General features: G+C 59.5%; 1 protein-coding gene across 1 annotated transcript in view; it reads left to right on the forward strand.

Annotated features, from left to right (window-relative positions):
* Positions 1 to 353: 353 nt before the first annotated feature.
* Positions 354 to 26,822, forward strand: part of USP19 (ubiquitin specific peptidase 19) — a 38,234-nt gene continuing 11,765 nt past the window's right edge. Inside the window, 13 exon segments of the mRNA XM_073350848.1 lie at positions 354 to 556; positions 5,842 to 6,116; positions 20,605 to 20,733; positions 21,870 to 22,003; positions 22,467 to 22,844; positions 23,596 to 23,845; positions 24,166 to 24,322; positions 24,436 to 24,507; positions 25,139 to 25,254; positions 25,608 to 25,822; positions 26,188 to 26,389; positions 26,476 to 26,517; positions 26,520 to 26,608. Coding sequence (XP_073206949.1) covers positions 354 to 556; positions 5,842 to 6,116; positions 20,605 to 20,733; positions 21,870 to 22,003; positions 22,467 to 22,844; positions 23,596 to 23,845; positions 24,166 to 24,322; positions 24,436 to 24,507; positions 25,139 to 25,254; positions 25,608 to 25,822; positions 26,188 to 26,389; positions 26,476 to 26,517; positions 26,520 to 26,608 — 2,262 coding nt within the window.

Genomic DNA, 26,822 nt, shown 5'->3' on the forward strand with positions numbered 1-26,822 from the left:
CGGGGGGCCGGGCCGGGGGGGGGCTGCGGGGGTTGCGAGGGGGCCGGGGGGGGCCGGGCCGGGGGGGCTGTGGGGGGCCGGGGGGGGCTGCGGGGGGCCGGGCCGGGGGGGGGCTGCGGGGGGGCTGTGGGGGGCTGCGGGGGTTGCGAGGGGGCCGGGGGGGGCCGGGCCGGGGGGGGGCTGCGGGGGGGCCGGGCTCCCAGGAGCTCAGAGCGAGCGCGGCGGGTCCCCCCGGGCGCCCCCCGGGCCCCGCCCCCGCCCCGAGCCAGCCCGCGGTTGGGTCCCGGGCCCGCGTGGCCCCGTCGCCATGGCATCACCGTTGCTGTCGTCATGGGGTCGGCGCTGTCACCGTCATGATGTCACACGAACAGCGTTACCAGGGCGTCACTTCCGGGGCCGGCCCCGCTGTCGTCCTCTCACCCCGCTCCCCTGTCACGTGGAGCCGGGACCCGGCTTCCGGAAATGCGTCACGGGCTCGGGCCTGTCGCCTGCTGAGTCCGCCCGCGCGGAACTTCGGCTCGAACCAAAACAAACCGCGGAGCCGCCGGGCCGGGGGGTGAGCGCCGGGGGGGGCTGGTCTGGGGGGGCGGGGGAGGCTGGCCCGGGTCGGGGGGGCTGGTCTGGGGGGGCTGGCCCGGGTCGGGGGGACAGGTGGGGGGGCAGGGAGACTGGTCTCGGGGGGAGATGGGGGGCGGGGAGCGCTGGTGGGGCCGGGGGGTGAGCGCCGGGGGGGGGCTGGTCTGGGGGGGCGGGGAGCGCTGGGGGGGCTGGTCTGGGGGGGCGGGGGGGGGCTGGCCCGGGTTGGGGGGGCTGGTCTGGGGGGGCTGGCCCGGGTCGGGGGGACTGGTGCGGGGGCAGGGAGAACTGGTCTCTGGGGGAGATGGGGGGCGGTGAGTGCTGGTGGGGCCGGGGAGCATTGGGGGGGCTGGTCTGGGGGGGCGGGGAGTGTGGGGGCGGCTGGCCCGGGTCGGGGGGACAGGTGGGGGGGCAGGGAGACTGGTCTCAGGGGGAGATGGGGGGCGGGGAGCGCTGGTGGGGCCGGGGGGTGAGCGCCGGGGGGGGGCTGGTCTGGGGGGGCGGGGAGCGCTGGGGGGGCTGGTCTGGGGGGGCGGGGGGGGCTGGCCCGGGTTGGGGGGACTGGTGCGGGGGCAGGGAGAACTGGTCTCTGGGGGAGATGGGGGGCGGTGAGTGCTGGTGGGGCCGGGGAGCATTGGGGGGGCTGGTCTGGGGGGGCGGGGAGTGTGGGGGCGGCTGGCCCGGGTCGGGGGGACAGGTGGGGGGGCAGGGAGACTGGTCTCGGGGGGAGATGGGGGGCGGGGAGCGCTGCGGGGGATGCTCTGGGGGGCGGGGAGTGTGGGGGCGGCTGGCCCGGGTCGGAGGGACTGGTGGGGGGGCAGGGAGAACTGGTCTCGGGGGGAGATGGGGGGCGGGGAGCGCTGCGGGGGATGCTCTGGGGGGCGGGGAGTGCTGGGGGGGGCTGGCCCGGGTCGGAGGGACTGGTGGGGGGGCAGGGAGAACTGGTCTCGGGGGGAGATGGGGGGCGGGGAGCGCTGGGGTGGGCGGGGAGTGTGGGGGCGGCTGGTCTGGTGGGCGGGGAGTGTGGGGGCGGCTGGCCCGGGTCGGGGGGACTGGTGGGGGGGCGGGGAGCGCTGGGGGGGCTGGTCTCGGGGGGCGGGGGGGGCTGGCCCGGGTTGGGGGGACTGGTGCGGGGGTAGGGAGAACTGGTCTCGGGGAGAGATGGGGGCGGGGAGCGCTGGGGGGGGCTGGTCTGGAGGCTCTGGGAGCGCTGGGGGGGCGGGGAGCATTGGGGGGGCTGGTCTGGTGGGCGGGGAGTGTGGGGGCGGCTGGCCCGGTGGGCGGGGGGACTGGTGGGGGGGTGGGGAGTGCTGGGGGGAGCTGACCCAGGTTGGGGGGACTGGTGCGGGGGCAGGGAGATTGGTCTCTGGGGGAGATGGGGGCGGTAAGTCCTGGGGGGGAGCTGACCCGTGTCGGGGGGACAGGGAGATTGGTCTCTGGGGGAGATGGGGGGCGGTGAGTGCTGGTGGGAGCTGGCCTGGGTCGGGGGGAGGAGCTGGCACGGGTCGGGGGGGCTGCCCCGAGGGAGGTTGTGTTGTCCCCCAAGGGCTCCCCTCCCCATCCCCCTGTGGGCTGCTTCTGTACCTGTCTCCAGTCCCTGGCAGCCATTGCGCTGGGCCCCGCCACCCTGTTCACGGGGCTGTCGGGGGGGCCTAGGCAGGGCCTGGGGCTGGTGCTGGCCCATTTGCTGGGGACACAGTTGCTTCCCTGCTGCTTTTGTCCACCTTGGAGCCTGTTCTGCATCTGAACCAAAGACCAGGGAGCAGGCGGTGTGGGCTGCCAGAGGTTCCAGTGCTGCTCTTGTGAGACTAGGGTGGACTTGCTGCATGCCTGGAGCCTTGGTCCCCGCGGTCGCCCGTCAGTGGCATTGCGTGTGGTCCTGAGGTGGCTGGCAAGGCTCCTGGGGGCACAGGGGGTAGCGCGGACAACCCAGTAGTGCATGTGGGAGGAGGATCCTTCTCGGGACTTCCAAATAAAGACCTCCGAGGAGCAGGCAGGAGGTGGAGAGTGAAGTTGATAGGACATGTGCAGGGTAGGCTGTCTGATCCCCAGTGGGGCAAGGAATGAAGAGTACAAAGTGCAGTAGATCAGAGCAGTCAGACTAGAATGGCACCTATGCATGGGGCTGAACAAGTCCGAAGCAGTGCAGGGCCTAGAAGGATTTTAGTTGGAGAGTTCTGTCAGCTGCAGTCAACTGAAAAGCAAGCTTTGGGCAGCTTCTGTCCTGTGTCCCCAAGGTGTGTGGGGCCTGCTGTAACCTGGGGGAGCCTGTGTCAGCAGGCGGGGGGATGGAGTTCTGGTGGCGGAAACATAGAAAAGACCTGTTGGCTTGCCTAGTCCTTCCCTGGTGCCGCCTGGTGCTCCCTACAGCTCATTCTCCAGGGCTTTCTTGGGTCCAGCTTGAAGGGACTTGGATATGGGGCTTTCAGCTACTTCTAGGAGGCAATTCCAGTCTGATCTTCCTACCTCATAGGTGTGTCTAAGGCACTTATCCCTATGGTCCATAAATGCCAGTGTGCAGAAATGGAGCAAAAGGGGCTGGCGTCGCTCCAGGATGTGTCTGAAAAGGGTCCTAGAAGCTAGGAGTAGGCCCAGGCTCTCTGGAGCAGACTAGACCCCAAAGGTGCATGTTCCATTGTCCATGGGTCTTCCAGGCAGGCAGCAAAGTGAACATGCTGAGCAAGTGTGAGAGGCAGGCAAGGAGCAGGGTATTGCACTGCCCTCCCCACAGACTTGGTCCAAACGAGCAGGCCAGGTGTAACTCCTTGCAGGCTGAAGGGGTGTCTTGGTGACTTACGCACTATTGAACGTGCACAGAATAAACTGCCAAACCCGGCTGCACTGCTTAGACAAATGCTGGGGTGCAACTGCCAGTCCTCACATGGGGGTGGGGGTATGGGCATTGCTGTGCTTTCCTTCCTCGTCCCTCATGAGCTGCTGTGGAAGCTCCCGGGTGGGGGTGGCCATCTCCCCTGCAGGACGGGAATACAACTGACTGGCCACTTGGCTGGAGCCCAGTCCTGCTCCTCCTGGATTTTTCACATACAGGCCTTGGCCACACTAGGAAAACTGCCAAAAACCCTTGCCACCATTGCTGAGCCTGGTGCTAGGCGCTGTAGTGTAGATGGACCTTGTTCAGCGTGGCTCTAGCTGCCGTGGGGTTGCAGTGGCAGCCAGTGGCCTGCCTAGAGCAGGGCTCCCAGCATTCCTGCCTGCTGGAACCGCATGAAAACTCCCTCTCGTGCAGCCGGCTTAGAGTGTTAAAGTGACCTGGGCAGGCACTGCCGGGAGGCAGTAGCTTCTGGCTGGGAGTGGCTTGGGCATGGACCAGCAACGATCCCTCGCTCGACCTGGCAGTGCACCTCACTCCGCTCTCCACCGTTAGCTGCTGTGCCCAGTTCTGCATTCCCTTCCTCTACCTGTGTCAGGGCTTCTGAAGGGCCTAAGTATGACCCGCCTGTGCTGGGGGGGGGACTCAGCGCTGGTTGCTCTGAGGGCTTGGTGGAGGTTTGATTGCTGGCGCTCAGTTCATCAGCGTGATGATCTGGGCCGTCCTTGGGTTAGAGTGTCTGCAACGTGCAGAGGTGTCATGTGGAGTCCGCACTTGCTGGCTTAGGCATCTCTAGAGCACGAGTGCTCCAGTCACTAGCTAGGCAGCAGGAAGCCTGCAGCCTTTTTGACTTTACCTCCAAGACTGGGCTCCCTGTGTACATGTGCAGGCCTGCCAGGAGTGACCAGCAGCTTGCTACCCGACTCACACTGTCAGCTGTTCTCTTGGGCTGCTGCTCTCCCCCTTCCCGCCCCCAGGGACTGGCGCTGAACATGCCACAGGTCGGTCCCCAGCTGCTCCAGACAGCCTGTCCCTGGAGTGGGCCTGTTATCAGGGACAGCCAAGCTCAGTGCTGGAGAGTGAAAGTGAAACCAGGGTCTGGCAGCCAGAGCCCAGAGAGCCAGGGTGACCTCAGCCAAGACCAGAGTGTGGGCAGGGAGTCTCCTGCTGGAGCGGGATGGATACATGGCCCAGAGGACACCTCACTGCCTGTCCTGGCCGAGGGGTCTCGTCACCGCACCCAGTCGCTGCTCACTGGTGTAACTGAGCAGGGTGTGCCTGGCGAGGGCAGGCTCTCTGCGCATGGGCTGCAGAAGGGGCAAAAGAGACTGGCTCTTGCTGGAGCGAGCGGCTTCCATCCGTTCCACTGGGCTGTCCCAGGAGCAGAGCGATTCTTTCCTTCCTTCACTGTTTTCAGGCTTCAGCCCCCAGTACTTGTGGATCCAGTTTACTTAAATGGCCACTCCTGAAACTGTGCTCTCCTGCCACCATGGCCATGTGCCAGGCGGCCCCACTAAGCTCCGATGGGTGTGCTGAAGTAGTGCCCCTGTTGCTCACACCCCTCACCTCTGGAGACATCTCCACGCGTAGCCAGTGCTCTGGCAGGCTTCTCTGGGGACCACTGTTCCCATGAGGGGCCAGACAGCGTTATGCATGCTCCCCAGGCTTTACGGACTTGGCACACCTGTGCATCAGGCCCTGCTAGCTCCTCTCAGGAGCACTGACAGGCCCATGTTCTCTGGCATCAAGCAACTGGTTAGACTTTGTTACTCAGGGTCTGAAGAGCATGGGGCGTTTTGTACATCCGAGCCCTGGGTGAAGATAAGCCATCCTCTGGCCAGCCAGCTTGGATTCCACTGGGGCAGGCATCACTGCCACCCGTTAGCTTGGTTGGGTTCTGTCTGCATCACTTTGTGAGTCTGGCTCTGCCCAGCCCAGTCAGCCCTGCCGCTTTGGGGGAAGGTAAATCCCCCACCTTTGTTAGGTTTTCAGCAGTTCATACGTTTTGCTGCCCCTGGGCTGGGGGTGAATAAAGTTGGCTGGGAGGGCGCCTCCCCGTTGGGGGTGGGTAAAATCGGCTAGGAGGGTGCCCCGCCCGCCATTGGGGGTGGGTAAAGTCGACGGGAGATCCTGCTCTCCATTGGTAGTGAGGCTTTGAGAGCCTAGTCTAGAATGCGACTTTTTCAGCGTCTCTGAGTCAGCAGGAAGTCAACTCTTGGGTTCTTGGGCCCAGGCCAGGCACTCCGGCTGTGCTGGGGGGATGCCGGCGTTCTGGCATGCTGCTCTGGGAAGTACCCTGGCATCCTGTAGGCATGGCTGGGCTTTAAGTTCACAGGGCCTCTGTCATGAGCCTGACTCAGAACCTGTTGCCCATGCCCTTCTCCAGCCCAGCCCCACTGCCACGTCCGTTCACTTGTGTGCTCTTGTCTCCCTAGGTCACTTGTTCCTTGCCAGAGAGTTTGCCCACAAAGAGTCGCCAAGATAGCTGGGCCAGGAAGAAAGCGTCGAACCCCTGACCCAGACTCCATCACTGACCCCGGCGGGCCGTTTGTCTCATCCAAACGCCTGAAAATGTCCAGCAGCACCAATGCCCCAGGCCAGAGGAGAGCGTCCCGGGGGCTGGAGGATGCAACCAACAAGAAGAAGCAGAAGGACCGAGCCAACCAGGAGAGCAAGGAGGGAGAGAGACCTGGCAGCGACCCTAAGAAAGGTAGGGCCCGGGGTGCGACTGTCTCGCTGCTCCGGCTCTCCACGGCCGTCTGCTGTAGGATAAGCAAATTTGACGAAGCGCTTCCACTCGCCAATGTAACATGCTCCAGTGGGCACAAGTCTCTGAATCCTTAATCTGCTTTTCGAGCTGCCACTTGGCGCCATGTGTGAGCGCAGCTCAACCTGTCTCCAAGCGAGCCAACTCCCTGCAGCTTGGAGCTGGATCTTTTCTTGGCTGGCCCCTCTTGTAGCAGCCGATACCCTAGGGATGGCCTTCAGGGGGCCTGAGCTGCTTACCTGCGTGGGCTGTGTAGGAAGCTGGATTGGAGCCTGGAGCAGCTGGTCCAGCGTGATGCTCTGCAGCAGGACCTTTAGCTGCCCCTCACCTGCAGTGAGTGTTGCTACGTGATCCAGTCAGGTGAGCCAGGTGCTCTGCTGGGAGGTGACTCGCTCCAGTGTCTAAGAACATTGGACTGGCCATGCTGGGTCAGACCCAGGGGCCATCTAGCCCCAGATCGCCTGCGCTGACCCTGCACCCCCAATGCAGCATGCACACAATATGGGAAGGAGGGAGGGGTGTGGATTGAAAGCAGACTAGCTCTCCAGTAATAGCTCCCTGTGTAGACAAGCCCTAAGGCTGCCAAATGTCCAAAAATCCGCAGCTGCGCAGAGTGTGGGCCCACTGGTACTGGACAGGAAACAGCAGAGTAGTCAAGTGCATGGAGCAGCCAGACTGGCTTCTTTGCGGGGTACACACTGAGATGGCACTTCAGTTCTGTGCCTGGTGAAGTATGGTCCTTGTGATTTAACTATGGGTGCGGCCGTGCTGGGATTCGCACTAGAGGAGCACAGTAAATCACTGGGATAACTCTCCATACCAAAGCCCTGTAGGACCTGAGGTGGCAGGGAGATTTGCCCCATGGGAATCCGGCCTTCCTACCTCATAGGGAGGAGGGAAGGTGCAAAGTAACCTCCTCCTTTTCCCGGGGGTTGCCTAGAGCTGTGGTGGCAGCTGTGTGTCCCCAGCGGACCCCTCATGCAGGTGTGACTCGCCAGGTGCTGGGCACAGGTGGGCTGTGACAGCCCCCTGCTGGAATTGTGAATAAGGGCCTTGCTGGGTGTTCTGTGCCCTCCCCAAGTGGCCTAGCGAGGTCGCTGCAGGCTGCCAGCATGCGATAACTGGCACGGGGTGGGGCATGGTGCCGGCCCGTGTGGGCTTTGGAGGTTCTCTAGGGGCCTTCGCACTCTACCCTTTTGCTGGGTCCTTCTCCACAAGCTACTCCAAGACTGCTGGGCTTGCTCGGGCAGGGGAGGGCTTGTAGGTGTGCTGGGCAGACCGCATTCCTGGGAAAGGCCAGAGCCCAACCCATTTCCCCAGATTCCCTTGAGCTGCCATCTGAGGTTCCCATCTTCTGGCCCCTTGGCAAGCTGTTCCTGTCCATTTGAAGCCCTGCCTTCACTAGCACTCGCCTTCCCTGGTGTATTGTAGGAGCGCTAGTTACCATGACCAGCTGGTCTCCCTTCCAAGGAGCCCTGTGTGCCCGCGGTGGGCACTCTGGAGACCTGTCGCCATCGGGGCTGGTTGGTTTAGCTAGTGTGCACAGGAGCAGCTCTGCTGGAGGGGTGTGAGGAGGGGTGCAGAGCCCCTGATCATCTGGAGTGGCTCTGCCGGTTAGCCCACTGAGGGGGACTGCTGACACTGGACAGTGTGCGCTTACCAAGTCCTGAGCTGCTGGGGAGTGTGACCCCCGTAGGCTGGCACTTTCCCACCAGCTTGTGACGTGCTCCTCAGGGTGCTGAGTGCGGGGGCAGGTGAGAATGCCCATTGTGCCCGTTCCTGGGAGCTGGAACGGGGAGCAGTCTGGGCTGCTGGGCTCCCGTGTCTCTTTGGGATAGCCGCATTCAAACGGTGGCTCACCCCAGCTGATCCAGGGCAGGGAGCCCTCAGACTCTGGCAGCCAGCAGGGTAGAGCCAGCAATGGCTGCTCCTGCTCTAATTTTTAATCACTTCCCCGCCTTTCGAGAGCAAACCCTGGCCTTAAGAAATACATTGGAATGCCTCTCCATGCAGCGTTGAGGTCGTACGTTGAAGGGCTGTGGTCAAAAATGACTGTGGAAGTCGCTTCCCCACTGTGTGTGCACATCCTCTCACTGGCCTTTCCCAGTGCTAGCCTGCCTCAGATACAACTGCCTGGAGTCCAGATATCCCCCTCAAGTACCGAGTGCCTGGGGTGGGCCAGACTCGCTGCCTCACCGGCGTCCCAGCATGCCCTGAGGATGTGGCACTAGCCATTTGGTGTGGTGCAGCATTTGCTCTCACTGAGCAATGAGTCGCTCGTCACCATGGCGGTAGTTACCCCCCCACACACACACACTCTCCCGAGCCCCTTCACACCTGGGCTGAGATCACCAGTGGGGATCCCGGTATTTGGTTCCTCAGCAGGTGTTTCTCTGTAACTTGCTTTGCGTGTTGCACCGCACATTCAGCAGAGTACACCACTGCATGTCCAGCATTTTTGCTGGAGCTGGGCCCCCTATGGGTCAGCAGGGCCTGCAGGACTTGCACCTCTGAATGGAGAGCTCCTTCTCCTCACCCCCTGCAGGGGCCATGCCATCCTGTGTGTATTGCACGGTCCTGGCACAGCAGGGGTGCTGCGAAATAATGTGTGCGACTCTCACCGACAGGGTCCCAAGATGTCTGGAGCTTCATCTTAGAAGCACTCTGGGGTCTGCTGGGGAAGCGCTCTCTGAAATCACTGGGGTGGGGTAGCAGCTAGCTTGCTGAGGCCTCCAGAGGGAATGGGGAATGCTCTAGCTTGGCATGGCTAGAACACATCCACACTGCACCCCATCAGACAAGGCCCTGGGGTAGGAGCAAAGGCTGCAGGTGCCCGTCCAGAATGGGGGCGGCGGAAAGGCCCTGGGGTCACGGACGAATGTAAGCGAGCAGGCGCCCAGCGTGCCGTGCGGCATCCGAAGGGGGGAATGTAGCGTGGAGCAGGGATGCTGCATTGCCTTGTCAACAGCATTGGTGGGACCTCCACTTGAACACTGTCCACTGCGGGTCCACGTTTGAAAGCGCTGTTTCGTCAGAGGCTTGCTGGTTGGAGGAGTGGGGAAGCTGCCTTGCAGGGCGAGTGAGAGGGCAGCCATTGAGAGAAGATGTGCCCAGTCTCTGTACCTGGGGGGGAAGGAGAAGACTTGGTAGCAGAGGGCTCTGCGATTCACTAGTTGGAGTCAAAAGAAAAGGAGGACTTGTGGCACCTTAGAGACTAACCAATTTATTTGAACATAAGCTTTCGTGAGCTACAGCTCACTCCATCGGATGCATACTGTGGAAAAGTTGGAGTCAGTCATTCAGACTGGAAATAGGGGGTCACCATTTGCCAGCAGGGATAATTAACCACTGCCCCAGCTGCTCTGAGTGTGTGGTGCATTCTCTGTCACTTCGGCTGGATGTACCCCTGTCTCGGGGTCCCTGGACGATGCTCTGCAACTGCTTCCCATGAAGCCAGGCAGGACTCTGGGGCAGTCTCCTCTCTGGGAGCAGCCTGTCTCCAGGACACGCACCTCACCCGGCTTCCCCCTTCCTGGGTCTGACCTCGAAGCATTCAGCATCCTCTGCCCCTCCGTGCGCTTCCCACAGCCAGTCCGCCCAGGTGGGGTCCTGGGGAAGCCAGAGGGTCCTGCCCCCCAGCTCCGCAGTCAGACAGGACTCTCAGCCAGCCAGTAAAACAGAAGGTTTATTAGATGACAGGAACATGGTCTAAAACAGAGCTTGTAGGTGCAGAGAACAGGACCCCTCAGCTGGGTCCATTTTGTGGGGCAGTGAGCCAGACAACCACGTCTGCCCTTCACTCCATGTCTCCAGCCAGCCCCAAACTGAAACTCTCTCCAGCCCCTCCTCCTCTGGGCTTTGTCCCTTTCCCAGGCCAAGGAGGTCACCGGATTCCTTTGTTCTCCAACCCTTTAGCTCTCACCTTGCAGGGTGAGAAGGGCCCAGGCCATCAGTTGCCAGGAAACAGGGTGTCGGCCATTCTCTGTGTCCAGACCCCTGCACACACCTGCCCTCCAGGGCTCTGCAAGGATCATACACCAAGCTCATGCTCAAATAAATTGGTTAGTCTCTAAGGTGCCACAAGTACTCCTTTTCTTTTTCCTCACTCCCTAGATTCTTAAGAACTGCCTAGGGGAAACTGAGGCACCCCCACACTCTTCAGAGGAAAAATTAAGAACAGTCCCACTTCGTCACACCCCCATCACAGTTCCCTGGCCTGGTGCTCTCCCACCACTCTGTAATGGTCCCTGGGACCCTTTCAGTATATCAGCCCTTGGGGGTTGCACACTCTTGCTGAGCTAAACCTCGGAGCCTTCCGCATGCAGGAGCTCCCCTCGGTGAGTGCCCTTGCACTGGACCCTGGGGGAGACTTGCACACCCAGAGGGAGCAATGCAACCCCGACTTCTTCAGACTGGAGAGGCTGTCAGCCGGTGCTGTAAAGCAGAAGGGTTTGCTAAGGGTACATCTACAGTACGAAATTATTTCGAAATTATTCTATTCGAATTTTTGGAAGCAATTTTATACATTCGGTCTTGTGTCCCCCCACTAAAGTGCGTGTATTTGGCAGTGTGTTTCTGAGGCTAGCATTGAATGTTGGAGCGATGCACTCTGGGTAGCTATCCCACAGTTCCCACAGTCCCCGCCACCCATTGGAATTCTGGGTTAAGCTCCATTTTGCATGATGGAGCAAAAACATTCTCTCAGGTGTTTCTGGATCCCTTCATGAAAGCCACAGCAGACAATCGTTTCCCGCCTTTTTAGCGTGCAGATGCCATACTGCTTTCACCAGACGGTGCAGTACGGTGCACTGCTTTTCTTCTGGTACTATGAATCCACCTCGCATTTCCTCTCGTCTTTCTGGGGAATCTCTACAAGTATCTGCTCTTTCTCTTCCTCGTCGACTGCTTCCGCTGCCAACTGTGCTCGGCTATCATGAACCGAGCAGCACACCTTCTGCTGCCAATTCTGCTCTCCCGCTCTTGCCACACTACCGAGCTTCTCCATGTTGACTGTCCTGGGCTCCCGCCTCCGTGAAAGCTACAGAAGACAACCATTTCCCGCCTTTTTCAGCTATCGTGAACAGAACAGCACTTCTTCCGCTGCCACTCTGCTCTCCTAAGTTTCGCGACTTTTTTCCAAGATTACCCATGCAGGCACCATAGCGCGGCAAGCATGGAGCCTGCTCAGATCTCCGCTGCAGTTTTCACCATTGTAAATACCTCACACGTTATCCAGCAGTATGTGCAGTACCTACAAAACCGGGCGAGGAAGCGACAACAGCGCGATCACAATCGTGATGAGGACATGGACACTGATGTTCCTAGAAGCACGGCATGTGGTGATTGGGAGATCATGATGGTGTTGGGCCAGGTTCATGCCGTGGAACGTCGATTCTGGGCCCAGGAAACGAGCACAGACTGGTGGGACCGCATAGTGTTGCAGGTATGGGATGATTCCCAGTGGCTGCGAAACTTTCGACTGCGTAGGGCCACTTTCATGGAACTTCGTGACTTGCTGTCCCCTGCCCTGAAGCACAAAGACACCAAAATGAGAGCAGCCCTCACGGTTGAGAAGCAAGTGGCCAAAGCCCTGTGGAGGCTTGCAACGCCCAACAGCTACCGGTCAGTCGGGAATCACTTTGGAGTGGGCAGATCTACTGTGGGGGCTGCTAGTAGCCAGCACAATCATTGACTAGCTGCTATCAAGGGTAGTGACTTTGGGAAATGTGCAGACCATTGTGGATGGCTTTAACGCGCTGGGGTTCCCTAACTGCGGCGGGGCGATAGACGGAACGCATATCCCTATCTTGGCCCCAGAACACCGGGGCGGCCAGTACATAAACTGCAAGGGATACTTTTCCATGGTGCTGCAAGCACTGGTGGATCACAACGGAGGTTTCACCAACATCAACGTGGGATGGCCAGGAAAGGTGCATGACGCTCGCATCTTCAGGAACTCTGGTCTGTTTGAACAGCTGCAGGAAGGGACTTACTTCCCAGACCAGAAAATTACTGTTGGGGATGTTGAAATGCCTATAGTGATCCTCGGGGACCCAGCCTACCCTGTGTTAGGGGGCTTATTCCTTCACCCACTTACTTCCCTGGTCCTTCTCGCATGAACAGAGAGCAACAATACCCGAAGTCCAAAGGTGCAAACAATTCGATGTTTATTGGGGTGAACTTCCAGCAAGCATGATTCCAGTTTCCTTCCTTAGTGTCCTCCTTCCCAGCTCTGACACCACAGAGCCTTAGACCTGTGTCCCTGTTCCCATTCCTACCCTTAGCCAAACATGATTCCAACTTCCTTACCCCCATTCCCTGCTCCCATTTCCCTCACCCACATGCCCATGCCACCCCCACCCACACCCACTTACTTCCTCATTGACTACAGATTATGTAGTAAAACTTGAGTTCTGCTTAGCTATACCTTAACCAATCATTTTCCTGAAATTTAACTAACCAATCCTAACATATTGTCCAATTATATCCCACCACCTTAATTAGTTTACACCGAGCAAAATTAATTATACAACAGACAGGAACAATAACAGAACCAGACAGAGATTATACAGACAAACAATAGGAAAGTGGGAACTACAATGACAAGACAACACAGAAGCGAGGATTTCACATCCCAGCTATTGATAAGTGAGTTCTTGCCAGACAGAATGCTATCAAACTAAGTTTCCTTTTACATTTTCTAGGCACTTCCCTTTCTCTGGAGGTGATAGGAATACAATCCTGTCCTGATAGTGCCTAACAGCCCAATAGCACCTTATTTCAATGTGACTAGTTTGGAATGTGAGGATGTGACTGTTCGCTTCCTAGCTTATGGCTGCCTCTGCTGCTTAGCCAAAGGCCTTAGCCTAAGAACAGGGCCTCAATCTGTCACAGTAAGAGAAGGCCCTTACACCGGCAGACAGTGATTTCTTTCTTCTATACCTCTAGAACTAGCCAAGTGATAAGAATACACCTAAATTCTTAAAGTACAGGCCTTTGCAGACAGGCCTGAATATCTATATCCTAACACCCTGTAATGCCATGGCTCATGAAGCCGTACACAGGCAGTCTGGACAGTAGTAAGGAGCAGTTCAACTATAGGCTGAGCAAGTGCAGAATGGTGGTAGAATGTGCGTTTGGACGTTTGAAAGCGCGCTGGCGCAGTTTACTGACTTGGTTAGATCTCAGCACAACCAATATTCCAATTGTAATTGCTGCTGCTTGTGTGCTCCACAATATCTGCGAGAGTAAGGGGGAGATGTTTATGGCGGGGTGGGAGGCCAATTTCGCACAGCCAGACAACAGGGCGATTAGAAGAGCGCAGCAGGGCGCACTGCGCATCAGAGAAGCATTGAAAGCCAGTTTCATGACTGGCCAGGGTACGGTGTGACAGTTGTGTTTATTTCTCTTGAAGTTACCCGCCCCCTATATATATGAAAGGAAATAAAGTCACAACTGTTTAAAAACCATTCTTTATTATTTGTTGCACAAAACACTGAGAGAAATCAGAAGCTAGACGGGGGGGAGGGGGTATTGGGTTAGGGGGGTGGAGGAGGAGGAGGGGGGAAGGACAAGTCCAGAAACCAAATCTAAATTTAGGATATGCCAGCTTTCTGCTGCTTGTGCAATCCTCTAGGGTTGAGTGTGTGGGTCCCCGGAGCCTCCCTCCTGTGTTCTTGGGCGTCTGGGTGAGGAGGCTATGGAACTTGGGGGGGAGGGAGGGCAGTTATTCAGGGGCTGCAGCGGCAGCCTGTGGTCTTGCTGCCTTTCCCACATTAGATCCACCATACAGATCCATTGCTCCCCCATGAGCTTGACCATAGCATCCTGCACTTACTCTCATCGCGCGCGTCCCTCCTCTCTTCGTGTTCGTGTAACGCTTACGCGACTCCGCAATTGTTTGCCTCCACGCATTCAACTGGGCCCTATCAGTTCGGGAGGACTGCATGAGCTCGGCAAACATGTCGTGCCTAAGTTCGTTTTTTCCACCTTCTAATCTGGACCAGCCTCTGGGATGGAGTAGATAGGGGCCGTGTTGAAACATTTGCACTTGCTGCAGGAGGAGGAAAAGGGAGGGTAGTATTTTAAAAGATGCATTTTAGAGAACAAAGGGGACACTGTTTCTCAATGAAACAGGCAATTCATAGTACACAGCACATGTTCTTTCTGTACAAGGTCTCATTTTGCTTCTTATACTGAAGTGCCTGCCACTTTGGTGTGAGTAAGCCATCTCATACGGCCAGGCAACAGAATTCAGCTTGCAGGCAGCCGTGGTAAGCCCTAGGGGCATGCGGGGTTCTGCTTCTTCCACATTCATTTCAATGCTTTCAAACTGCCAGGCCCCCTTTCCCATAGCAAGCAATGCCTGGTGGGTTTGGCATTTCAAAGGAGGGCCTGCAGGCTCTCTGGGATGACACACACACCATGTGACTCCGATGAGACTCTGAGCAGGGATGAGCCCTTTAAACTAAACGCGAACAGCCCAGCACGGCTGGGTTTCCCCCCACCGCGTGGCTCCGATCAGGCGCTCACTCATCAGAAGTGCCTTCTCCAGCGAGCCTGCCTTGGGAGTGGGGGAGGCTATTGGGTCCAGCGTTAAGAATAGTTCCTGGCTTGTGGGGGGAACAGATTCCCCACTTGCCACCTGTGCACTGTCATCTTCCTCCTCCTCTTCGTCCTCCAATAACTCATCCTCCTCGCTCCGTGCTACTCCCCCCTTGCAGGTGTGCACGGACAGTGGTGTCGTCATCCCCCATAATTGCATGCCGCTCATGGTAGAAGCAGCTTGTATGGGGCTGTGACCCAGAGCGCCCGTTCGCCTCCCTGGCTTTTTGGTATGCTTGCCTGAGCGCCTTGATTTTTGTACGACACTGTTCTGTGTCCCTGCAGTAGCTTCTTTCTATCATGGCCCTGGACGCTTTAGTGTATGTGTTTGCGTTCCTTTTTTTGGAACGTGGTTCTGCCATAACAGATTCGTCTCCCCAACATGCAATGAGATCCAGTACCTCCCATTCGGACCATGCTGGAGCTTGTCTGCGAATCCAGGACTGCATGGTCTCTTGTGATGGTGGACTGTGCTGATGGTGACCAAACAGGGAATGAAATTCAGAAGTTCCCCAGGGCTTTTACTGCCTACCTGGCTAGTGCATCAGAGTTAAGAGTGTTGTCCAGAGTGGTCACAAGGGAGCATTCTGGGATAGCTCCTGGAGGCCAATAATGTCGAATTGCGTCCACAGTACCTGTAACCCAGATGAGGCCTCACCAATGTCAAATAGAGGGGAACGATCACGTCCCTCGATCTGCTGGCAATGTCCCTATTTATACATCCCAAAATGCCATTGGCCTTCTTGGCAACAAGGGCACACTGTTGACTCATATCCAGCTTCTCATCCACTGTAACCCCTAGGTCCTTTTCTGCAGAACTGCTGCCGAGCCATTCGGTCCCTAGTCTGTAGCGGTGCATGGGATTCTTCCGTCCTAAGTGCAGGACTCTGCACTTGTCCTTGTTGAACCTCATCAGATTTCTTTTGGCCCAATCCTCTAATTTGTCTAGGTCCCTCTGTATCCTATCCCTACCCTCCAGCGTATCTACCTAGGAGGGTGGTGAATCACTGGAATACGTTACCTAGGGAGGTGGTGGAATCTCCCTCCTTAGAAGTTTTTAAGGTCAGGCTTGACAAAGCCCTGGCTGGGATGATTTAATTGGGGATTGGTCCTGCTTTGAGCCGGGGGTTGGACTAGATGACCTCCTGAGGTCCCTTCCAACCCTGATATTCTATGATTCTATGATACCTCTCCTCCCAGTTTAGTGTCATCTGCAAACTTGATGAGGGTGCAATCCACACCATCCTCCAGATCATTTATGAAGATATTGAACAAAACCGGCCCCAGGACCAACCCTTGGGGCACTCCACTTGATACCAGCTGCCAACTAGAGATGGAGCCATTGATCACTACCCTTTGAGCCCGACAATCTATCCTGCTTTCTGTCCACCTTACAGTCCATTCATCCAGCCCATACTTCTTTAACTTACTGGTAAGAATACTGTGGGAGACAGAGTCAAAAGCTTTGCTAAAGTCAAGGAACAACACATCCACCGCTTTCCCCTCATCCACAGAGCCAGTTATCTCGTCATAGAAGGCAATTAGATTAGTCAGGCATGACTTGCCCTTGGTGAATCCATGCTGACTGTTCCTAATCACTTTCCTCTCCTCTAAATGCTCCAGAATTGATTCCTTGAGGAATCATGATTTTTCCAGGACTGAGGTGAGGCTGACTGGCTTGTAGTTCCTAGGATTCTCCTTCTTCCCTTTTTTAAAGATGGGCACTACATTAGCCTTTTTCCAGTCGTCCGGGACCTCCCCCGATCGCCATGAGTTTTCAAAGATAATGGCCAATGGCTCTGCAATCACATCCGTCAGCTTCTTTAGCACTCTCAGATGCAACGCATCCGGCCCCATGGACTTGTGCACGTCCAGCTTTTCTAAATAGTCCCGAACCACTTCTTTCTTCGCAGAGGGCTGGTCACCTCCTCCCCATGCTGTGCTGCTCAGTGCAGTAGTCTGGGAGCTGACCTTGTTCATGAAGACAGAGGCAAAAAAAGCATTGAGTACATTAGCTTTTTCCACATCCTCTGACACTAGGTTACCTCCCTCATTCAGTAAGGGGCCCACACTTTCCTTGACTTTCTTCTTGTTGCTAACATACCCAAAGAAACCCTTCTTGTTACTCTTAACATCTCTTGCTAGCTGCAACTCCAGGTGTGATTTGGCCTTCCTGATTTCACTCCTGCATGCCCGAGCAATATTTTTATACTCTTCCCTGCTCATTTGTCCAATCTTCCACTTCTTGTAAGCTTCTTTTTTGTGTTTAAGATCAGCAAGGATTTCACTGTGAAGCCAAGCTGGTCGCTTGCCATATTTACTATTCTTTCTACACATCAGGATGGTTTGTCCCTGTAACCTCAATAAGGATTCTTTAAAATACAGCCAGCTCTCCTGGACTCCTTTCCCCCTCATGTTTTTAGCTCTACTCCACTTGCTGAGGTTGAGTACAGAAATCGGATTAAAGAGCCCTTTAAATCGAAAAAAACAGTTTGGTCGTATGGACGGAATCAGTTTTATTTCGAATTAACCCGGCTAATTCCAAAATAACCGTGTACTGTAGACCAGGCCTAAGTGTCTGGAGCACCGCGTCGGGAGCCCTAAGGTTAGCACAGAACAGGAAGTTACAGCCTAGTCCGTCTGGGTCTGACCGAAGCCCAGGGCTTAGTCTCAGGCCCCAGTCCAGAAGCACCTTGCTTCTCGCAGACCACACTTAACTGACCCACCCTGCTCCTCCTCCGTCCTTTGTTTCCCTTCCAGGCAAGGGAGTCTCCTGTGCTCGCTCTTTGTTCTCCAGCTGGCCAAACTAGCCCAGAGAGCCAGGGTCCTCACTTGTTAGATCACCAGGCTATTGTCTGGGCTCAGGCCCCCACCTAGATTTCTGGATTCTTCTGCAAAGAAACACCCCACTCCCACCCCCACCTAGCCCATCATGCAGTACCTAGTGGAAAGTGAGGCACACACTGTATTCATGCAAAATGTTCTGAAATAAATCCCACTTGGTCACACCCCCTAGTCACCACAAGCTGCTAGGTTCGCTGCAGGAATTTCTGGGGGAGGGGGTCTGGCCCAGTGGATCTCAACCAGGGGTACGCAGAGGTCTTCTGGAGGAACATAAACTCATCTAGATATTTGCCTAGTTTTACAACAGGCTACATAAAAAGCACTAGTAAAGTCAAGGATTACTTGTGGCACCTTAGAGACTAACAAATTTAAATAAATTGGTTAGTCTGTAAGGTGCCACAAGTCCTCCTTTTCTTTTTGCGAATACAGACTAACACGGCTGCTCCTCTGAAACTAGTAAAGTCAGTACAAACTAAAATTTCATACAGACAATGACTTGTTTATACTGCTTTATCTACTGTACACTGAGACGTAAGGACAATATATTTCAGTTGATTTATTCTATAATTATCTGGCAAAAATGAGAAAGTCAGCAATTGTTCAGTACTGGACTAGTGTGCTGTGACACTTGTGTTTTTGTCTCTGATTTTGTAAGCACGTCTTTTTAAAGTGAGGTGTGACTTGGGGGTTTGTAAGACAAATCAGACCCCTTAAAGGAGACTGTAGCTTGGAAAGTTTGAGAGCCGCTAGCCTGGCTTGCGTTACCCGGGGTCAGGCTCAGGGAGCCCCGCCCCTTGCTGGCTGAGGTGTACCCGAAGGCAGTGGGCAGGTGGGAAGGCAGCTCGGCCTGGCATTGTGACCTGCCCGTGGGATGCTGGATGAACATAGCTCCTAGCACGTAGTCGGTCTCGGATGTGGTCAGTGTAGGCCAGCAGGTGAAGGCGGCGAGCTAGGAGAGGGGCATGGGCATAGCCTCCTTTCCGTGCAGGGCTCCACTCAAGGAGAACAACCTGCACTAGTGCCGAGCGAGCATGGCACTGGCCACCCTGAGAATGTCCTACAGCTTCAGACATTGTATTCCATGCAGCTCGCCCCTTGCGCCTCCCCTGCTCACTTCAGCATGCTGGGGCAGTCCGAGCTAGGACCGCTCTGTCCCCTCCACCTCCAGTGCAGACGTGCCTGAGCTAGGCTGCACCTTGGTTTGCTGGGCCAGGCAGCGCCAGGGTGCCACCCGTCGTGCCACCCACTGTGGAGGGAGAGAGCCAAGAGGGCTGGCTAGGAGCGCGGGGGAGCCTGCGCTGGAGTGGGGCTCTGTGGTGTTCGTGGGTCAGCCCTGGTACCAGTGTCCGAGCTGCAGACTGATCCTGTGTGCGTCTCTGCTCCCCGCTGCCTCCCCCAGCAAGAGAGGGGCTGACGGGTGTGTGCTAGTCCCCTGCGTGGCCGTGGCTCAGAGCTCAGGAGAGGGGCTGGCGGGTGTGTGCTAGCCCCCCTGCGTGGCCGTGGCTCAGACCTCAGGAGGGGGGCTGGCAGGTGTGTGCTAGTCCCCTGCGTGGCCGTGGCTCAGAGCTCAGGAGAGGGGCTGGCGGGTGTGTGCTAACCCCCTGTGTGGCCGTGGCTCAGAGCTCAGGAGAGGGGCTGGCGGGTGTGTGCTAGTCCCCTGCGTGGCCATGGCTCAGAGCTCAGGAGAGGGGCTGGCGGGTGTGTGCTAGTCCCCTGCGTGGCCGTGGCTCAAAGCTCAGGAGAGGGGCTGGCGGGTGTGTGCTAACCCCCTGCGTGGCCGTGGCTCAGAGCTCAGGAGAGGGGCTGGCGGGTGCATGCTAACCCTCCTGCGTGGCCGTGGCTCAGAGCTCAGGAGAGGGGCTAACGGGTGTGTGCTAACCCCCCTGCGTGGCCGTGGCTCAGAGCTCAGGAGAGGGGCTGGCGGGTGTGTGCTAACCCCCCTGCGTGGCCGTGGCTCAGAGCTCAGGAGAGGGGCTAACGGGTGTGTGCTAACCCCCCTGCGTGGCCGTGGCTCAGAGCTCAGGAGAGGGGTGGGCGGGTGTGTGCTAGTCCCCTGCGTGGCCGTGGCTCAGAGCTCAGGAGAGGGGCTGGCGGGTGCGTGCTAACCCCCCTGCGTGGCCGTGGTCAGAGAGGTCAGGTCCCTGCCCTCGCAGGTACTGCTCCAGTGCTGCCTCGCTCTGCGTTCTCCTGGCCAGGCTTAGCAGCAGGGCAAGGGTCGGCGAGCCCCCAAGCATGGCCCTGTGTGCTGGCTCGCTGCAGGCAGTCCTCTTGCCCCTTTCTAGGCAGGCTGGGGGATCCCATCTCCCAGCCCTGAGCTGTATGGGCCCAGTGTGCTGCTTTAACTGGGCTCCCGTGGCAGGGGGGACACCAGCAGGCCTGGCTAAGCTGTGACAGGCTATGGCTGGCCACGGGTCTGGCAGGTGCCAGGCTATAGCCCCGCACGGAGCCTGCAGGATCCGGGACAGACCTGACTGGACGGCGAGAGTCCTGCTGTACCACTCTCTCCAGCACAGCCCCCTGGCCCGGCCCTCCTGGGGAGATAGTGGTGGGCTGCTGGCATTCGCCTGCCTGGGATTGCCAATCCGGCTGCTCAGCGAAGGGAAACAGCGACCTCCAGCTGCAGTGCGAGCCCGCCTGGGCTCCGCTCCATTATGGAGCGGGAACGGAGCAGCTCACATGGGGAGAGCCCCTCCTCCCTTCCAGGTGCTCTGGCATCTTGGGGCGCTGTGTGTGGGGGGCGATAACGATTCTGCCTGGCTCTGTGCCCGTGGGGCTTCCCAGCTGCGCCCGTACTCGCCCCCTTCCCCATGGGCTCCCATTAACCCCTTTCTGGAGTGTGCTGAGTGCCTCTTTGCTCCCCAGACCCAGAGCTGCCATTGGGTCTGGGATTGTGCTCCCCCAGCCACAGAGCTGGCAGCTCAGTGCTGCCGGCCCCCTGGGGTTTCCTGGGCAGGTGAGTGACGCTGTCCCTCTGTTGTTGCAGACCTGCTGCTGGACTGGAAGCAGAACGCTGACGAGGTCATTGTGAAGCTGAACTTGGGCAGCGGGCCCCTGAAGGTGGAGGAGGTGGATGCTGCGTTCACAGACACCAACTGCATAGTCAGGCTGCCAGGTAACAGCTGCAGAGCTGGCAGCAGCCAGCCGCTCCAGGCAGGATCATGGCCAGCGCCTGGAGAAAGACACAGCAGCTCCCGGTGAGCGGGATGCCCCGTCCCTGGCTCACATGGCTGTGCTTGGCCGTGTCCTCCACTGACCAGAGCACAGTGCCATGCAGGGCAAAGGGGCGGGGGGAGAAGAAAGCACTCGATAGCATAGGTAACCCAGAGCAGTGCGTGGAGCTGGGCTCCTCTGCACTGGCCACATACTCTGTGCTTCCTGCAGACCCCGCCCCAGGTACAGACACCGTCTGGCCTGCCCAAGATCCACTGACCTCGCTGGGAACAGCTAGCTCCAGGGCGCCAATGGGAGAGGCTGCTCGCGGGTTGGTTCAGGGCATAATGGAGACATCGCTCCTGGTACCTGCCCAGCCTGTCGGGGATGCCCCCTCTGCACAGGAGATGACAGAACATGGAGGCTAGTCCCAAATCAAGAGCTGAAACCTTGAGTTGGTCTGGGGGCCCATCCCTGTGTGGTCCCAGGAGGCAGGCGTCCCCAGCCAGAGAGGAAGCAGCAAGTAACCCATGCGTGGCTGAGCAGTGAGGGCTGAGGTGGCTCTGCCGGGGAGCTGCCCGGGGGCAGAGGATGTGGGGTGTGATCCCGAAGGGAAGAAGTGGTGCTTTGCCTAGCAGCAGGTGAGCTGCAGGCCCCGCGTAGGCAGGGGAGGAGAGGAGGGAAGCACGCTGCAGAGCGTGGGCGCAGGAGGCGTACGGCACTCTCGGGAGATGGTGTGCAGCAGTCGCTGGGATTCGCCCCCCTACGCAGCAGTGGCAGAATCCCTCCCCGGGGCTTACGCTGGCAGGGCTGTGCGGGAGCAGGCGACGGGGCGGGGTGATGCGGAGATGGGGTTGGCGATGGCTGAGAGCCACTCAGCCCCTCTGCAAAGGCCGTGTTGGGCCGGCCAGCGGCAAAGGGGAGCCGGCTCGCTGCTGCAGCACCTTTGGCAGAGTCCCCGGCAGGAGGCGCTGAAGGCCCGAGCTCTGTCCAGAGCCCTCTTTGGAGGGACTAGGCCCCACGGAGCAGAGCCCCATAGCCTGCAGCAGCGCCTGCCTGTGCCCACCCCAGCTGTGAGGTCCCTGTTTGTGCCCACAGATGGCCGCCAGTGGAGTGGCGAGTTCTATGGGGAGATCGAGAGCTCCTGCAGCAAAGTCCAGGGCAAGAAGGGCAACTTCCTGCAGCTGGTGCTTCAGAAGAAGATCCCCCTGCACACCTGGGCTTCGCTCCTGGTAAGGCTGCTGCAGACTCTGGCCACGCACCTCTCTAGGCCTGTGAACCTGCCGCAGGGCCCACTGGAGATGAGGGGAGAGGGAGCTGAGCTCACCCTTCGCCCCCAGCTCTGTGAGCTGCCTTGCCTGGGCAGCAGCCCTGCTGAGCTCCCCTGGGCTGGGAGGGGTGGTTGATCACCATGGGCGTCTCGGTGTGACCCACTGGATGGAGAGGCCCGGCTGAGCTCCCCTGGGCTGGGAGGGGAGGGTGGGCACCGCGGGCGTCTCTGTGTGTCCTGCGGACGGAGGGCCTGGCTGGTGGGAAGCTGGCCATGCCTCTGCCGATGGCATGGTGCTGGCAGTGCCCCTGAGCCCGCAAGCAGCAAGGCTGGTGCAGGTTCGTGTCCATGGCCAGGGGAGGGCCCCATTTGGCCCAGTGCCCTGGCTGTGCAGCTGTCCCAGCGGGCCCCATTACCTTTCCCAGAAGAAGCAAAAGGACGGATCCAAGGAGCTAGCCAAGGGGGCCGTGAGCCAGGAGAACGGGAAGGAACAGCCCCCGCCCGCACAGACTGCCCCCGAGGAGCAAGCAAGGAGCAAACGGGAGTTCCCTAACTCGAAGCGAGCTCTAGGGAGGGGTGAGGCCCCAGAAGGGAAGAGCCCGGCCAGCCCTGGGCTGCAGAGCTGGCCCAGCACCAGGCGGTCCGGGTACCTCAAGGTGGCTCTGATGGAGGAGGAGCCAAATGCCAAGGTTGCTGGGGGCTTGGAGCCTGGCAAGGAGCCCAGTGGGAGAGGGGGCAGCCGGCAGAACAGCCAAGCAGCCCACAGCGATGCTGCCACGGACCTGACCCCGCCTCTGGTGAAGGTAAGTGGGGGCATTGGGGAGCCTGCTGCCCCCCTCACAGGTGTTGTCCTGCCCCATCCCCTCTCCCGAGGATCTGGAACCCCTCATTTTCTTGGGGGTGGCAGGCTCCCAGTGGTGCTCCCCGCTGGGCTGGGGCATGGCTCCATGGCAGCAGGAGGATGGAAGTGGGAGGCCTGGCCTGCCACAGACTCGGGATGTTAGGCTGCTCGCTTGAGCCCCGGCTCGGGTTCTCTGTCCGGGCTGAGGTGGGCGCCCTGGGGCGGGGGCTGTGAAGGGGCTGGGCATCATGGCTCCCAGCAGGCTAGATCCCAGCAATCTCTTGGCCCCGGACAGCTGGCTGGCTTGCCAGGCTCACACCCTGGAGCCAAGGAACTCCAGAGCCCAGTGGCTGCCTGGCTCTGGTCTCTGGGCAGAGGGAAGGTGCCTGCCCAGCAGGAGCAGAGCTCTTCCTCCCCCGCTCCTGGCGCGGCGCTCTGCCCCTTGGCAGTTGTGTGGGTAGGAGCCCTGGGGCACACCCCAGGGCCCCTCCTGTGCCCCAGGAAACCCGTCACTCCTGCAGTGCAGAGTGAGTGCGGGGCGGGGGTGGGGCAGGGCAGGTGGGAACAGAGGGGGCTCCCCTTGCTTGGCAGTGGCTGGGGCCGAACTGGTAGCGTGGCTATTCAGGGCCATAGACCAGAGCTATGGCTGGACGGGGGCCGGCCCAAGTTCAGGGGGACCCTCCATGTCTCACCTTCACCCTCTGCATGAAAAGACCGAAGTGCTGCAGACGGAGCCCGTGCTTGTGGGGATGCAGCTACTCGCTGCCCCTTCAGAGAGCTTCCCCCATCACATGGCGCCCTGCCTTGAGAAGAGACCCCTGCAGCCGGCCACCTCCCAGTGCCTTCCAGCCCTTGGAGAGGGCCCCGAGGCTGTCCAGGCCCCTGCCTCCCCTCCGCTGGGCAGAGACGCTGAGAAGAGAGACTGGTCCAAAGAGGATGTTGCCCTGGAAGCAGCAGCTGATGGTAAGTGCCGAGGGGAAGGGAACCAGAGCGCTAGGTGGCAGCTCCCCGGGCCCCTCCTGTTATCAGGAGCCTGCTCTGTTTCCTTGCTGGCCAGTGGCCTGGGAACCAAGGGCGCCTGGCTCCCTGAGGGGGGTGCTGCCATCCTGCAAACAGGGGCCTGGGGCCAGAGCAGCCCACAGAGCTGTCTCCTGCAGCCTGGGAGCTCCCAGCCTGGCAGGCTCCCCTCTGAGTCCTGGGGCCCGTCTGCCTGCAACGCTGGTGGGGAGGGACTCCCAGGGCACAGCCACCTCGCGCCCCCACCTGGTCTTGTCCTGTCCTAGAGCCAGAGCCCATGGTGAGCCTGACCTTGGTGAAGAACGACTCGTACGAGAAGGGCAGTGATTCGGTGGTGGTGCACATCTACGTGAAGGAGATCCACAGGGAGACCTCCAAGGTGCTGTTCCGGGAGCAGGACTTCACGCTGGTGTTTCGGACCAGGTACTGCTGAGCACCGGGCCCAGCTGTGCCCTGCGGGGGCTGCAGCACACAGGTGCTCCCCGGTGCCCAGGCACAGCCATGTGCCCTCTGATTGCCTTCTCCTCTCCTTGCAGTGACATGAACTTCCTGCGACTGCACCCTGGCTGCGGCCCCCACACGGTATTCAGGTGGCAGGTGAAACTCAGGTACCAGGCACTGGCCCCTCAATATCCTGGCGCTCCCACCTGGGCAGCTCCTGCTCTCCTCCAGCCAGGCACAGAATGAGGACGGGACCCCTGGGTTCCATCCCCACTGCCCCAGCCTTGTGCAAGCAATGCCCCTTTGGGCGTCAAGGGGTGGAGAGCACTTGCCCCGGATGGCACTGCACACGGCAGCTCCATCTGCGCTGACCCAAACCAACGGCCTGCGAGATCCCCTCGTCAGCTGGGCCAGCGGGGCAGACAGGAGCCGCAGAGCCCTGAGAGTGCCCGGCTGGCTGCGCTCACTGCCCTGGTATGTGCTGCCCTCCGCCGAGGTGCAAGCTGCCTGGCATGTGCTCCCAAGGAAGAGAGCCCACCACAGGGTGGGGAGTGGGGGAGCAGGCAGAGCCTAACCGATGTTGGAGACAACACACCAGACCCCATCACTCCACCACTCGGGGCTGGGCGGGTCAGTGGTGGCACTGAGCTGGCAGGAGGCTGGCCCGGCCCACAGCGCCCCCACGCTGCCGACCACCTACCCTGCCAAAGATCCCAGCTGTATCGGAGCGCAGCGATCTGGCCATGGCGTAGCCCTGGCTCGTGTCTCCCAGCCCTGAGGCTGCTGTCCTGCTCCCAGGAACCTCATTGAGCCGGACCAGTGCACGTACAACTTCACTGTCTCCCGCATCAACATCTGCCTGAAGAAACGCCACAGCCAGCGCTGGGGGGGGCTGGAAGCACCAGCTGCACGAGGTCTGCTCCTTGGCTTCCCCTCGCCTTACCTCTACGGGCAGGGGCTCAGTTCCCATCTCTGCACGGGCCGGGGGGAGACGCTGCCCACATACAGTGCAGGCTGGGGGTGGGGGAGGGAGCTTCAGTAGGGGCCTGGGGGACTCGGGCGGCTGGGGGCCCTGCCAGCTTTGGGGGAGGGGGCCAGGCGGGGGGGAGCTCGCGGGGGGCCTGCTGGCTTTGGGGGGGCGAGGGAGCTAGGGGGGCCCTGCAGCGGGCCGTGGAGTGCCAGACAGTGACTGGGGATGGGAGCGTGAGCTACTCCGCCCATGCCCACACTGCTGCTAACCACAGGCCCACCTGTCCCTCTTTTTAAGGTGCAGTGGGTGGTGCAAAGGTTGCCATGCCAACAGCCCCTACCCCTCTGGATAAGAGCCAGCCGGGCAGCAACCAGCACCCCCTGTCCAGTAAGGAGGAGGCTCGGGCAGGGGAGAAGGAAACGCCCAGAGCAGAGGACGGTGGCCTGGAGGGTGTCGTGGCCCGGACGGCCACAGAGCACGTCACAGTGAAGCAGGAGCCGCACGTTCCCTCGGTGAGCACTTGCACGATGGCGTGAGCAGGCGAGATTGACGGGGACCAGACGCCAGAGGGATGCACTCAGCTCCCTCACTGCCGGTGCTATGGGGAGTGCTCCGCGCCAGGCACCTGCAGACCCTCCCACAGCACCTTCTGCTCTGCAAGGGGCAGCACCTCCCATGGGCAGGGATGGTTCCTGCCCACAAGGCACTGAGGCCAGGGCGCTGGCTGGAGGGGAGCTCCCAGCAGGGGGCGCTGTGGGGGTGGGGTGGGGCGCTGGCTCTTTGGGGAGCTCCCAGCTGCTCCGGCCTGCCCCAGCCGAGCTCCTTGCAGCCAGAGGCCCCACTCATGCCTGTCCCTCTCTCCCATCGGCCTTGGCAGCCGAAGCCAATGTGCATGGTGCCGCCCATGACTCACAGCCCGGTGAGCAGTGAGAGCGTGGAGGAGGACGAGGAGGAGGAGGAGAAGAAGAAGGTGTGTCTGCCGGGCTTCACGGGGCTGGTGAATCTGGGGAACACCTGCTTCATGAACAGCGTCATCCAGTCCCTGTCCAACACGCGGGAGCTGCGGGACTATTTCCACGGTGAGCAGGGGGCGGTGGCTCTGCCCCTGGGGCTAGGGTGCTGCTGCGAGGGACCTGGTTCACTCTGTCCTGCGTGTCTCCTGCAGATCGCTCCTTCGAGGCTGAGATCAACTACACCAACCCGCTGGGGACGGGGGGCGCCTGGCCATCGGCTTTGCTGTGCTCCTGCGGGCGCTCTGGAAGGGCACGCACCACGCCTTCCAGCCCTCCAAGCTGAAGGTGAGGGGGGAGCCCCCGTGCCTGGTGGGGTCATGTCATTAGTGCCAGTTCAGCTGGACTCCCAGGAAGCGGACTGTCAGACTAGCTGGGTTTCCCTTTTGGAGGCGGGGGCAGGTGGGTTGCTGAAGGCTGTCATGCTGACGTAATAGATGTTGAATGCTGCAAGGCCGCACGATAGTCTGCTTAGAACACGATAAAATGACATGGCTGAAAA

This window comes from Lepidochelys kempii, chromosome 7, assembly GCF_965140265.1.
Source record: "Lepidochelys kempii isolate rLepKem1 chromosome 7, rLepKem1.hap2, whole genome shotgun sequence".
NCBI classification, from domain to species: domain Eukaryota; kingdom Metazoa; phylum Chordata; order Testudines; family Cheloniidae; genus Lepidochelys; species Lepidochelys kempii.